The following is a 14,705-nucleotide window of genomic DNA, read 5'->3' as shown; positions in this document are numbered from 1 at the left end:
AGGCAAAGAAGAGATCATGCAACATTTATTAACTACATGTTCATCTTGGTAGGGGCGAAATGTGGGTGCCTGTGGTAGACTATACAAACCGTCTTCTTACATACTGCCAAGGACACAGGCAGCTGTATGCATCCACAGTCCGGTGTATCCATCCACCAGGCACTACATTAGTTGGGTGTCCTGGTGCCAGCTCTGAATTTAGAGACAGTCTCAGTGTTTTTCACTGTTGAATCCCAAAAGCCTAGCACATTGGGTCATAGGAAGCACTTTTCACAGAAACTCCCTGATCCTTCCAGTCGGGATCAGAAATCCTAGAGTGGCTGTGTGTGTCTGGGTGTATGTTTCCAACACTGTCCTTCCCCCAACAATGATGTGTAATTACTGTTGTTTAATGTCTTTTTTTTTTTTTTTTTTTTTTTTTGAGATAGAGTTTGACTCTTGTTGCCCAGGCTGGAGTGCAATGGCACAATCTCAGCTCACTGCAGCCTCACCCTCCTGGGTTCAAGCATTTCACCTTCTTCAGCCTCCCGAGTAGCTGGGATTACAGGCATATGCCACCATGCCCAGCTAATTTTGGATTTTTAGTAGAGACGGGGTTTCTGCATGTTGGTCAGGCTGGTCTCGAACTCCCAACCTCAGGTGATCCACCCGCCTCGGCCTCCCAAAGTGCTGGGATTTCAGGTGTGAGCCACTGCGCCCAGCCTTAATGTCCATTTCTATGAGAGCAGCTAACTAGTTTGTGGTCTTCATTACTGTGTTTTTAGGGTATGTAAGTATACACAGTATATAATACCTTCTCTGTACAGCTGTATGAGTGAATGAAATAATTATGTGCCAGCCTAGTGGAGGAGCACCAATTTATCCTCTACCCTTTTAACCCAGGTCAGGGAAAGATTTTCTCTAGGAAGTGATGTCTAAGCTGAGATACGACCTAACCGAATGTTAGGTGTGAGGGATAGGTAGCAATCTGTTGAAGGGTGGATGAGTCTTTGGCTCTGGTAAAGGAGGAAACATTATGTGCACAGTTCAGGAGGCAAGAGCAGATGGCCTTCTATCCTTTCTACCTGGCATGTATTTGGGGCTCTGCTTAGTAAACATTTATTTTGGAAATGTTATTTGTGGAAAGAGCTTTCATATATTTTTAGCTGACAAATTTCTTTTTCTCCCATGCTTCCTATTTTTAACCCATTTATGGTCTTACTTTTGAGCAATATTTTTGCAATTTGGACTCTCTGTGGCTTTACATGTATTTTTAGAATTTTTTAAGGCTCCTAATCTCCCTTTTTTTGAGTGAGGTGGGTAGGCAGTTTTCTCTTTCAGTTTCCTGTAGTGTGAGATCATGTTTCCTTTAGTCTAGGGCTAAACATTTTCTGATGCTGATTTCTTTTTTTTTTTTGAGAGAGAGTCTCACTCTGTCTCCCAGGCTGGAGTGCAGTGGCATGATCTTGGCTCACTGCAACCTCCACTTCCCAGGTTCAGGTAATTCTCACACCTCCGCCTCCCGAGTAGCTGGGACTACAGACGTGCACCACATACCTGGTTAATTTTGCTATTTTTAATAGAGATGAGTTTCTCCATGTTGGCCAGGTTGGTCTCAAACTCTGGCCTCAAGTGATCCGCCAGCCTTGGCCTCCCAAAGTGCTGGGGTTACAGGTGTGAGCCACCAAGCATGACCTCTGCTACTGATTTCTAAGAGAAAGAGACCCCCAAACAGTTCTCTCAGACTCACCTGCTCCATTCATGTCAGCTCACTGTTTCTTCCTCTTAGCCTCTTTAGTTCATTATTTTTTAAACCTTGAGCCTTCTAGAAATACTTATTTCCCAGCTAAATTTTGTTGCCAACCCCTGTCCTAATTTTAAAAGGAAGGGAAATTTAGATTATTTTTAAATGTGGAGAGCTATCTTGGGGTCGTCTAAGCATCTTAAAATTTAGTTGATGAATTAGTGCGCTTTTTTTCCCCCCAGTCGCTCTCTTATTCTGAAGTTTAACTAAACTCTATTTGTTTTTGCTGTTTTTATATTTTACAGCTATCATGAGAAGTTTTTCTCTCCTACAAGAAGCCATAATCCCCTACATCCCTACTCTCATCACTCAGCTTACACAGAAGCTATTAGCTGTTAGTAAGGTAATAGAGCCAATTTTGAAAGTGGGGTTCCTTTTTTATTTGCTCCAAACTGTTTGGGCCTCAGAACTCTTTGGCATTACGTGAAGCTTTAGAGAAGGTCTATGAATTCTTACTGACGAGCCGCTAATGTACTTTTCTGAAACTGTGGGCATGCTGCTAGATTGGAGACATAATAGCAGTCACTTTTAAGTGTATGCTAGAAGCTTGAATACATTTTCATTCTCATTACAAAAGCAACATGTTTATTGTAGAAAAAGAAAGTGCAGATGATCCAGAATTACCTTAAATAGAGTTAAGTAGGCTTTGCACTAAGATACAAAAGAGGCTATCTGGACTTCCATGAAATGATTATTAAAATTCCTTTGTGTTTTCTTCCTTACTCTTATTTCTCAAAAGGAAAGTTTACTCTTCGATCAAAATTTTACAGATACTTAGATTCATGTTTATTAACACTGTTTTAGAAATAAAATATCAGTTTAAGGCTGACAATTCCTTTTTAGATGCTATTCTTGATCTTATGAGAATTACATCAATTCATAGGAAGTGTTGGAGGGATTTTGGAGAACAGAGTGATTATTGTTCAACTGAGTAAGGGTCTTTGGATTACTTAGGGCCTTGAGGGATGGAGGGGGAAGGGAACCCAAGTCTCCACTTCCCATACGTATACAATCTCATGTTCTGATTCAGATTTGTATGCTAATAGCCTTCCAAGAACCTATTTAAAGAAAAACGGGGTTTTGTTGCTTAAAAAGAACATAAAAAACTACTCGTTTGGGGGATTATCACTCAATAGACATAGACATTGCGGCCCACAGAAGTTAAGGCTAGTGGCATTACTAGGACTTAGTATTTCTTCTCTGCAAGGGCACATGGGTTTAAGACAAGTTACTTACAGCTCTGGGAGCTGAGGTTTGTATAAGCAACTCTGTAACTCTGAAGTATTTTTTTCATAGTGGACTTTGGGCCATTAAAAAAAATTCAGATGAACAAGTACTAGATTGTTGTAATTGGTGTTTTTTTCTTAATTTTGATTTTTAAAAAATAAGATGGCCTCTATTTTAAATGTGTTTTATAAAGGTTAAGTGTGGATTATTAGCATAATTGGCTTTTTTTTTTTTTAATTTCAGAACCCAAGCAAACCTCACTTTAATCACTACATGTTTGAAGCAATATGTTTATCCATAAGAATAACTTGCAAAGCTAACCCTGCTGCTGTTGTAAATTTTGAGGAGGCTTTGTTTTTGGTGTTTACTGAAATCTTACAAAATGATGTGCAAGGTAAGTTAACGAAAATTATTTTCTTTGTAATGGAATAAAATTAACATTGCTATAAAATGCAGCCTGCCTAAGCGATGTGGGCCTTTTGTGTCAGCCATTCCTTCTGAAGCTCACAGCTCTGTTTTTACTTTTATCAACAGAATTTATTCCATACGTCTTTCAAGTGATGTCTTTGCTTCTGGAAACACACAAAAATGACATCCCGTCTTCCTATATGGCCTTATTTCCTCATCTCCTTCAGCCAGTGCTTTGGGAAAGAACAGGAAATATTCCTGCTCTAGTGAGGCTTCTCCAAGCATTCTTAGAACGTGGTTCAAACACAATAGCAAGTGCTGCAGCTGACAAAATTGTGAGTCAGGTTTTGGTATAATTGTAATTTTATAAAGTAGCTTGGAGAAACTGGGGATGGCAGATGTTTGGAATTTTTTTATTTAAAATAAATTTAAGGCTGGGGGCAGCGGCTCAAGCCCACCACTTTGGAAGCCTCTAGTGGAAGGATCCCGTGAGTCAAGGAGTTTAAGACCAGCCTGAGCAACATGGTGAGACCCATCTCTACAAAGAAAAAAAAGCTTTTTAATTAGCTGGACACAGTGGAGCAATGCCTGTGGTCCCATCTACTTGGAGGACTAAGGTGAGAGGGTTGCTTGAGCTCAGGAGTTTGAGGCTGCAGTGAGCCATGATCTCACCATTGCACTCCATCCTGGGCAACAGAGCTAGACCCTGTCTCTTAAAAAAATGTAATAATAAGGGAAATAATTCCTAGAAAATGTTATGGTATGTTTTATTAGAATTCTATATCCTTTAGTTATTTATATCCATGATGGAAAATTGTAAAAACAGAGCCAAACAGGTTGATTTTAAGAACTTAACTTTGGTCAGGCGTGCTGGCTCACACCTGTAATCTCAGCACTTTGGGAGACTGAGGTGGGCACATCACCCGAGGTCAGTTCAAGACCAGCCTGGCCAACATGGTGAAACCCTGTCTCTACTAAAAATAAAAATTAGCTGGGTGTGGTGGCGCGTGCCTGTAATCCCAGATACTTGGGAGGCTGAGGCAGGAGAATCATTTGAACCTGGGAAGCAGAGGCAGTGAGCCAAGATCACCCCATTGCACTCCAGCCTGGGCAACAGGAGTGAAACTCCGTCTCAAAAAAAAAAAAATTAATAGCTATGTGGGAGGAATTTTTCCCCATATGTTCCAGAAATAATTAAAGAGAAAAGGATAATTAGATTATTACGGTATGAACTCTGTTTTAAGACACACATCATGTTTAACTTTTTGAATAATTATTCCTGTTGGTTAACCATTTGCTCTTGGATCTCATTTCTTACAGCCTGGGTTACTAGGAGTCTTTCAGAAGCTGATTGCATCCAAAGCAAATGACCACCAAGGTTTTTATCTTCTAAACAGTATAATAGAGCACATGCCTCCGTGAGTATGACTGCTTTGTGCATTTATTCAGAAATTTTGTTAGGTGCTCAGAAAAGTGCTGAATTTATATTGTTGATTTTTTTAAATTCTTTAGTGAATCAGTTGACCAATATAGGAAACAAATCTTCATTCTGCTATTCCAGAGACTTCAGAATTCCAAAACAACCAAGTTTATCAAGAGTAAGTAAAATCATCTGGATGTTCTGCAGAAGTAATGAAAGAAAGTAGCTAAAACTCTTAGACTTTATGGTTGCAGATAAACTTTTTATCCATTTTAAACTTTATGCAAAAAATACTTGGCCACGTGTGGAGGTTCACGCCTGTAATTGCAGCACTTTGGGTGGCCAAGTGAGGCGGATCACCTGAGGTCAGGAGTTCAAGACCAGCCTGGGCAACATGGCGAAACCCTGTCCCTACGAAAAGTGCAAAAAAATTAGCCAGGCATGGTGGCATGTGCCTGTAGTCCCAGCTGCTTGGGAGGCTGAGGTGGGAGGATCACTTGAGTCCCAGAGGTTGAGGCTGCAGTGAGCCAAGATCATACCCACTGTACTCCATCCTGGGTGATAGAGTGAGACCTATTTCAAAAAAAAAAAAAAAAAAAAAAAATATTTTAAGGGCCTGGTGCGGTGGCTCTCATCTGTAATCCCAGTACTTTGGGAGGTGAAAGTGGGAGTATTCCTTGAGCCCAGGAGTTAAAGACCAGCCTGGGCAACATGGTAAGACCCTGTCTCTGCAAAATAGCCAAGCATGGTGGTGTGTGCCTATAGTCCCAGCTACTCAGGAGGCAGAGGTGGGAGGATCCCTTGAGCCTGGAAAGTTAAGGCTGCGTGAGCTGTGATCACCCTATTGCACCCAGCCTAGGTGACAGGGTGAAACCTTCTCACAAGAAAAAAGAAAATAGTTTAAGATGTTTGTGTTCTCCAAACATTTAGTGTCAGTCATATTGTGTTCCAGAGGTTGGTTTATGGTTGGATACCAAAACATTTTTTCAATAGAGAGAATGATATAAGGAAATATAAATCAAGGAGAGATGGCATGTAAAGGTCTAGGATAGAAAGGCAAGTTTGTATTTATTAGAAGGCAAGTATTGACGCCACAGCCTTTGGATGTTAATGATTATGCATTGGTTTATTTTGCAGACTTCTCAATTACCAGTTCAGTGTGTGAGTTCTCTGTGTTGATATTCTGCATCTTCTTTCAACAGGTTTTTTAGTCTTTATTAATTTGTATTGCATAAAATATGGGGCACTAGCACTACAAGAAATATTTGATGGTATACAACCAAAGTAAGTTTGTTTTTATTATTTTTTAAAGGAAGACAATGTTTTGACTTTTTTTTTTTTTAGTACAAATCAGTATCTCTGTCTTATAGATGACGTTGTGGTTCTTGGTATGGAGATAGTATCTGTGGTTTTCAAAATATTCTTAGGTATTGGGTGTAAAGAAAAAGTAGTCCTGGCCCGGCTCACGCTCGTAATCCCAGCACTCTGGGAGGCTAAGGAGGGAGGATTTAGCTCAGGAGTTTGAGACCGGCCTGGGCAATATAGTGAGACCCCATCGCAAAAAAAGAAAAAACATCCTGGAATCATTGTTCTAATCCTCTAGTTAGAGGCCCCTCTACACGCTGGCATTCTCCACAGCCAGTGTTCTGTATTATGTTAAATGGTCAGTGTTGTCTCCAGGAGCCTGCCTTATTCAAACTAACAGCAGAAAACACCACATGTTCTCACTCATAGGTAAGAATCGAACAGTGAGAACACTTGGACACAGGGCGGGGAACATCACACTCTGGGGCCTGTCATGAGGTGGGGGGCAGGGGGAGGGATAGCATTAGGAGAAATAAGTAATGTAAATGATGAGTTAATGGGTACTGCAAACCACCTTGGCACATGTATACATATGTAACAAACCTGCACGTTGAGTACATGTACTCTAGAACTTAAAGTATAATTTAAAAACCAAAAAAACCCTAACAGCAGAATTTTCCTTCCCCCTTTTTAAAAAAATCATGCTAATCTTCTCCATATTGTTCCAATTTTAGTATATGTACTGCTAATGCAAACGCAGCAGAATTTTTCAAATGAGAAATACTTAGGACCAATAAAACTTTGTTTTTGACTTATCTGGTAGATATGCAAAGAATGTATCTAGGTGGCATTTCCCATTAGGGAATAAAACAATTACAACGAAAATAAAAAGAACAACTATTAGGGAAAATTTCTTTGGAGACGGTTAGATCACTGTACCTCAGTTATGTCTCAAAAATTCTACATTGACTAAAAAATGAATTACTCTGGAAAGCAGACCAGAAAACATGGCTTCCGGCAGTAGGGGATTTTGAGGAAATCTCATGCACTGCTAGTGGGAGCCTGAATTAGCATGATCTTTCTGGAAAGCAAAACATAAGGACTTTTTATCCAGAGCATTAGAATTGCCATACTCTTTGAGCCATATTTCCACTTCAAATAATTGATTCTATTAACGCATAAACTGAGGATTTTGCATCATTTAGAATTGTGGAAAGCTTCACTTCTAGCATGTTTGCAACAACATAGAATGATTGGCCAAATTATTTTAAACAGCCATTAGCATTTATATACCTGCAGGTATGTAAGCAAAGACAGTTGGGAAGCTTATAACCCAAAAATGTTAAAACTAGTTGTTTCTGGGTGGTGGGATGATGGGTGATTCTTTTTTCATTCTTTGCCCCTCTCTGCCTTTGTTTTGTTTTGTTTTGTTTTGTTTTGTTTGAGACTGGCCAGGTGTAATTTTTTTTTTTTTTTGAGACGGAGTCTCGCTGTGTCTCCCAGGCTGGAGTGCAGTGGCGTGATCTCGGCTCACTGCAAGCTCCGCCTCCCGGGTTCATGCCATTCTCCCGCCTCAGCCTCCCGAGTAGCTGAGACTACAGGCGCCCGCCACCACGCCCGGCTAGTTTTTTTTTTGTATTTTTAGTAGAGAGGGGGTTTCACTGTGTTAGCCAGGATAGTCTCGATCTCCTGACCTCGTGATCCACCCGCCTCGGCCTCCCAAAGTGCTGGGATTACAGGCTTGAGCCACCGCGCCCGGCCGCCAGGTGTAATTTTTAAAGAAAAAAGCAGAGAGGTCTAGGAATGGTGACTCACGCCTATAATCCCAGCACTTTGGGAGGCTGAGGCAGGTGGATCACTTGAGGTCAGGAGTTCGAGATCAGCCTGGCCAACATGGTGAAACCCCATCTCTACTAAAAATACAAAAAATCCGCCGGGCATGGTGGTAGGCGCCTGTAATCCCAACTACTCAGGGGGCTGAGGCAGGCGAATTGCTTGAACCCCGGAGGTGGAAATTGTAGTGAGCTGAGATCGTACCGTTCCACTCTAGCCTGGGCAACAGGAGCGAAACTCCGTCTCAAAAACAAAAAAAAGGTTATGGCATTTGGCTTCAGGGTAGAGGTGTGATGGGATTTTTTTATGTTTTGACTTTCAGTCTCTTCAGCTGATCAAAAACAGCAGTCTTGTTATTTAGTAATTTATTATATTCATAAGAAGTAACTGAGTGTAAATAACATCTATTTTACTATTTCATTATAGTGATGGTCTAATATTGAGTGGATTTATTTTGCTTTAATAGAATGTTTGGAATGGTTTTGGAAAAAATTATTATTCCTGAAATTCAGAAAGTATCTGGAAACGTAGAGAAAAAGATCTGTGCGGTTGGCATAACCAAATTACTAACAGAATGTCCCCCAATGATGGACACTGAGTATACCAAGCTGTGGTAAGAACTTCGTTTTAATGTTTTTGTAAGTTATAGCTTCCTTCCCATATGACTGCAAAATTAACAAAGCTTAGTCTCTTGGGGGCCAAGAGAATTTTGGTCTGATCTCAGCTTATCCACAAGCTACCATCAGATCCAAGACATGATTTCTGGATCCTTCTGGGCCTAGAATTATCTTGTTTCCTGGTTCTTTTTCAGGGGGATTCATGGACCCCTTTAGGAGTCTGATCTAGGTTATCTCTAAGACAGTTTTATGACAGAAGCCCAACTAAACTGACTTATCTTTAAGGGGAAGAACTGAATAAGCCAAGAAAAGAACCATCTTAATTTCAAAGGTCCCTTTTTCTTGAGACTATGAGTCTGTAATTTTGTGTCTCTGAGTAATTGCTGCTTTTAAGTCTTCAGGGTATTTTCTTGACCTTTTTATCTCTTGCTTTCTTCCATCCAATCCAGGACTCCATTATTACAGTCTTTGATTGGCCTTTTTGAGTTACCCGAAGATGATACCATTCCTGATGAGGAACATTTTATTGACATAGAAGATACACCAGGATATCAGACTGCCTTCTCACAGTTGGCATTTGCTGGGAAAAAAGAGCATGATCCTGTAGGTCAAATGGTGAACAACCCCAAAATTCACCTGGCACAGTCACTTCACAAGTTGTCTACCGCCTGTCCAGGAAGGGTAAGTTCTACTCTGTGATAAATGAAGACTTTAATGGGAGGGCAAAAGGATAGTAGTTGTTCTGGTGTCTGTTTTCATTGGTGGGCATAATAAAACTAAATCTCATTGAGTTACAGCAAGCTTATTTTCTTTAATTAAAAACACTGAGCCCCTTTTTTTCTTGTATTATGTACTACATATATATATATATATATATTTTTTTTTTTTTTTTTTTTTTTTTTTTTTTTTTTGACAGAGTCTCGCTCTGCCGCCCAGGCTGGAGTGCAGTGGCGTGATCTAGGCTCACTGCAAGCTCCGCCTCCCGGGTTCACGCCATTCTCCTGCCTCAGCCTCCCGAGTAGCTGGGACTACAGGCGCCCGCCACCTCGCCCGGCTAGTTTTTTTGTATTTTTTAGTAGAGACGGGGTTTCACCGTGTTAGCCAGGATGGTCTCAATCTCCTGACCTCGTGATCCGCCCGTCTCGGCCTCCCAAAGTGCTGGGATTACAGGCTTGAGCCACCGCGCCCGGCCTACAAATATATTTTAAGTGAATGGATTTAGGAGTGAGAACAAAGGAGGAAAAATCCCTTCATTAGAAATGTGTTTATTTCCCAGATCGAAGTACTCCATCTGTTATTAAAATGTGGTACCATTTTTTCACTTTTATTTTATTTATCTATTTATTTATTTATTTATTTATTTATTTTTGAGACAGGGTCTCTCTCTTATCCAGGCTGGAATGTAGTGGTACAATTATGGCTCACTGCAGCCTCAACCTCCCAGGTTCAAGTGATCCTCCTGCCTCTCAGCCTTCCAAGTAGCTAGGACCTACTGTACCCAGCTAATTTTTTATTTTTTTATGGAGACAGGGTCTCCCTGTGTTGTCCAGGTTGGTCTCAAACTCCTGGGCTCAAGCCATCCTTCTCCTTCAGCCTCCCAAAGTGCTGGGATTACAAGTGTGAGCCTGGCCACAGTTTTTTTTTTTTTTAATTGCAGCATACTCAGAAATTAATAGATCACGGCATAAACCTAATAATGGCTGTATAGTTGCATTTTGTCAGCACTTTATAGAGTTCTTACATGTTGCCTGATAAAATATATATTTTTCAAGCCAGACACACTGATTTATGCCTGTAGTCCTAGTGCTTTGGGAAGCCAGGGCTGCAGTAAGCTATTATGGTGCCACTGCAATCCAGCCTGGGCAACAGAGCGAGGTCCTGTTTCTTAAAAAACGTGTGTGTGTGGTGTGTGTATATATATATGTATATATTTTTTTTCATTGTATTATTACGGAGACTTTCAAACATACATAGAGCAGAATGAAGCCTGCATGTACCCAGCTTCAATAATTACCAGTATCTTGCCAGTTTTGTTTCATTTGTTTCTCCTTTTATTCTCTGTATTGAGCAAGTCTTAGACATCATATCGTTTCACCTGTAAGTACCTCATTCTCCATCATTAACCAGTAAGGACTTTTTAATTAACCACAATACCACTATCACACCTAATAATAGTAATTCCTTATGGATCTATTCTTTAGACCTGTTTTTGAAGGCATTAAAGCAGTTGAGTTTCTGGAGAATCTTTGGATGGTGATTAATGATTGGCTGCTCTTCCCAGAGCTGTGGCAGCTTTCCCGTGGAAGATGGGGTTTGTATTGGTGCACCAAGATCTCCAACAGCCAGTGTTTGTTTCCCATCTCTTGTAGGTTCCGTCAATGGTGAGCACCAGCCTGAATGCAGAAGCGCTCCAGTATCTCCAAGGGTACCTTCAGGCAGCCAGTGTGACACTGCTTTAAAATGCATTTTTCTAATTGGCTAAACCCAGATGGGTTTCCCAGGAAATCACAGACATCTGAGCACAGCTGCATTAAAACAAAGCAAGTTTTCCTTTTGAACTTGTCACAAATTCCATCTTGTAAAGGATATTAAATGTTGCTTTAACCTGAACCTTGAGCAAATTAGTTGGTTTGTGTGATCATACATTTATGTGGGTGGCTTCTAGTTTGCAACTTCAAGGGACAAGTATTAATAGTTCAGTGTATGGCACTGGTTTGCGTTGAATATTTGCACGGTTTGGATAATCTTAAATTTTGACGGACACTGTGGAGACTTTCTGTTACTAAATCCTTTTGTTTTGAAGCTGTTGCTATTTGTATTTCTCTTGTCCTTTATATTTTTTGTCTGTTTCTTTACGCTTTTATTGGAAATGTGAGTAAAGAATTACTTGTGTTACTTGCCAAGCAGTGCACATTTCATAGTTTTAAATCTCTAATCAGCAATAAAAATCCTAAAATATGTACCTAAGAACATCTTAAGGACAGGTTTTCGGTGCGCTCTCATGCTTTTGTAAACATGAAGAATTTCTTTAAATTTCTCCCTTTTCCTTTCCTGGACTCTATAAAATCCTAATTTCTAAATCATATAAACTCAGATTATTTAGTCTTTTTTAATATGGGGGAAGGGGCATTAATATAGATTTGGGACTTATTTACTAGAATTTTCTATAGCAGTTCCTAGGTGGCAGTGTGAGTTTTGGGTAGGTGACTCCTCTGGGAGAAATGCTCTGCCTGGCTTAATGGGGTGGTGGTTGAGAGTACTTGAGACTGTGGATGTTTGATCTCTTTCATCTCTGCTCTTTCCTGGAGAGTGGAGGTTACTTGGAACTTTCCAAACCCAGACACCTTAGAACCATGTCGTCCAGTGGTGCATCTGGCAAGGATGCCTGGTGAGGTTGGTTGCACTGGCTCCCTCCCTTGGCCTGGCCTATGGAATTGTATAGCATTCGTTTTTGAGGAATGAAGAATCAGTATCTAAATTTTGTGAGGCACAGTTTATTTATGCTGGAATTGTTCATTGTCCATTCAGTGTAAACTGGAACTTTCGTCTTCCAGCTCAAGTGATTTCTCACAGGAGTTATCAATAACCCTCACTCCCCTCTCAAGATGGAGTCTTATTCTGCTGACCAGGCTGGAGTGCAGTGGCACAATCTCAGCTCACTGCAACCTCCATCTCCCAGGTTTGAGCAATTACCTTGCCTCAGCCTCTCAAGTAGCTGGGATTACAGGTATCCGCCACCACACCCAGCTAATTTTTGTATTTTTAGTAGAGATGGGGTTTCACCATGTTGGTCAGGCTAGTCTCGAACTCCTGACCTCATGATCCACCCGCCTCAGCCTCCCAAAGTGTTGGGATTACAGGCGTGAGCCACCGCGCCCGGCGATATCTTTAATTTTAGGCACTTCACTCGAATGGTTTTTCTTACTTTTTTTTTTTTTTTTTTTTTTTTTTTTGAGAGAGTCTCTGTTGCCCAGGCTGGAGTGCAGTGGCATGATCTCAGCTGATCGCAACCTCCACCTCCCAGGTTCAAGCGATTCTCCTGCCTCGGCCTCCTGAGCGGCTGGGATTACAGGCATACACCACCATGCCTGGCTAATTTTTGTATTTTTAGTAGAGACGGGGTTTCACCATGTTGGCCAGGCTGGTCTTGAACTCCTGACCTCGTGATCTGCCTGCCTCGACCTCCCAAAGTGCTGGGATTAAAGGCTTGAGCCACTGTGCCCAGCCACTTGTTGTTTCTGTAATGTTGCGTGAGAAATTTCAAGCTATCTTATGAACCATCTACTCATTTAAGTGCTTTGTTGTTGTCGTTGGTTTTGACACAGTAATGGGAATACTACATTTTATATTATTACTTTGGCTTAAGTGGTCGTTGGTGGAGATACTGAGATATTACTGGAATCCATTTTTAAGCCACAAACAACTTATGTGGAAAGTCTGGGATGGACAACAGGGAATTGCTGGTGATGGTTTCTGTATGTTTTTCACTCACGTGAGCTCCTTAAGTATTTGGCTTCGCTCTTGCTGAAGCTGCTTGTGAACAGTGAGTCAGTGCCCAGCAGATACCGTTCTGGAGGCTGCTTGATTCAGCATATTAAACTCAGATCGTGTTCCAGACGTTTTCCTTCTTCAGTTCAAAAGGCTGAGTAGTAGATGGTGTGCCTTTTAAAATAGTTACTGAACAGCAAGACTAGTACCTTTACTTACTTTACCACAGTTCATTAATTACCAGACATTTTTTTTAAATGCCTTCTACTGAAGTTGCTTATTCAATCATCCAAGACAGTTTTTATATCTGGCTTTAAAGATTTTAGGACATGGTGGACAGAAACTGCTGGAGTGGTTCTTTCACAAGCCTTAGTGACTGTAGCTCAGTGGTGATGCACACCACTGTGATCTTGAGCAAACTATTTGACCTCTATGCCTTTATTTTCCTCTTCTGAAAAATGAGCGTATTACTCACCTTCAAGGTGGTTGTTAAGAATGAGATGGTGCATGTAGAATACTCAAGCAGAGAACTTATGCAGAGTAAGCACGCATCAGGAAAAGCTGCGGGGGGAGCGGAGGACTTGGCTGGGAGAAGCGTTTGTTAGGGAGCACACTTGCCAACGTGCCGCATCCCTGGGAGGCGAGAAGGCTTTGTGGGGAAGAGCCCGGGCATGGGCGGCCCCACCCACACCCCAGGATGTTTTTACAGAAGGGAAGTATTGCCAAGTTTCTCATCAGAGCTAGGTCCGCTCATTCTCCATGGTATTCAATCATGTCTTTTAACAAGCTGATTTTTAAATAACTGAGTTTTAAAAGTATTTTTATGTATTTATTTTTTTGAGACGGATTCTTGCTCAGCCCAGGCTGGAGTGCAGAGGCGTGATCTTGGCTCACTGCAACCTCCGCCTCCTGGTTTCAAGTGATTCTCCTGCCTAAGCCCCGAGTAGCTGGAATTATAGGTACGCACAACCACGCCCAGTTAACTTGTGTATTTTTAGTAGAGACAAGGTTTCACCATGTTTGTTAGGCTGGTCTCAAACTCCTGACCTCAAGTGATCCGCCTGCCTCAGCCTCCCAAAGTGCTGGGAGTACAGGCGTGAGCCACTGCACCTGGCCACTGAGTTTTTATTTTAAATGTATTTTCTTTGTGGGAAACTTGGAAAATACAGAAAAAATATTTTAAAATTAAAAATCATTCATATTCCAACCTACATTAAGCATTTTGGTTCATTTGAGATCATTCTGTATATAGTTTTGTAATTTTTTTTTAACAGTAGTTACTTGGTAAACATTCAGTGGATATATGTGATTTATCATTAGGATATTTCATTACCAGATTATGTAATTGTAGCCATTGTTGAATGTCTTGGAGGTTTTCTTACTTTGTAGACAACTTGAGATGAACATCTTTATGCATCAATCTTTATTTCCTGAAGGTGGAATTAGTGAGCCAATTTTCTTGTGCAAAGTTCATGTCAATTTATTTAACACACCTTTACCTACACTGGGCATTATTTCTTTGGCTGCCATTTTGATAAGCAAAAATGGTATTTTTTCCTTACTTCTGAGGCATAATCAGATTGGCATTTAATCAAGCTATTACATACATGTGGTAAAATTCATT

The 14,705-nt window shown here is 40.8% G+C and overlaps 1 protein-coding gene across 1 annotated transcript in view; it reads left to right on the top strand.

Annotated features, from left to right (window-relative positions):
* The window catches only part of CSE1L (chromosome segregation 1 like), a 48,598-nt gene extending 37,395 nt beyond the window's left edge, over nucleotides 1-11,203 (top strand). Inside the window, exons 17-25 of the mRNA XM_050807442.1 lie at nucleotides 2,029-2,126; nucleotides 3,254-3,404; nucleotides 3,545-3,753; nucleotides 4,739-4,836; nucleotides 4,931-5,016; nucleotides 6,041-6,122; nucleotides 8,443-8,589; nucleotides 9,043-9,274; nucleotides 10,963-11,203. Coding sequence (XP_050663399.1) covers nucleotides 2,029-2,126; nucleotides 3,254-3,404; nucleotides 3,545-3,753; nucleotides 4,739-4,836; nucleotides 4,931-5,016; nucleotides 6,041-6,122; nucleotides 8,443-8,589; nucleotides 9,043-9,274; nucleotides 10,963-11,052 — 1,193 coding nt within the window. The 3' untranslated portion in view covers nucleotides 11,053-11,203. The remainder of the gene's footprint in view (nucleotides 1-2,028; nucleotides 2,127-3,253; nucleotides 3,405-3,544; nucleotides 3,754-4,738; nucleotides 4,837-4,930; nucleotides 5,017-6,040; nucleotides 6,123-8,442; nucleotides 8,590-9,042; nucleotides 9,275-10,962) is intronic.
* The last annotated feature ends 3,502 nt before the right edge of the window (nucleotides 11,204-14,705 follow it).

This window comes from Macaca thibetana, chromosome 10 (genome assembly GCF_024542745.1).
Source record: "Macaca thibetana thibetana isolate TM-01 chromosome 10, ASM2454274v1, whole genome shotgun sequence".
NCBI lineage: Eukaryota > Metazoa > Chordata > Mammalia > Primates > Cercopithecidae > Macaca > Macaca thibetana.
This window is presented reverse-complemented; position numbering and strand designations above follow the sequence as displayed.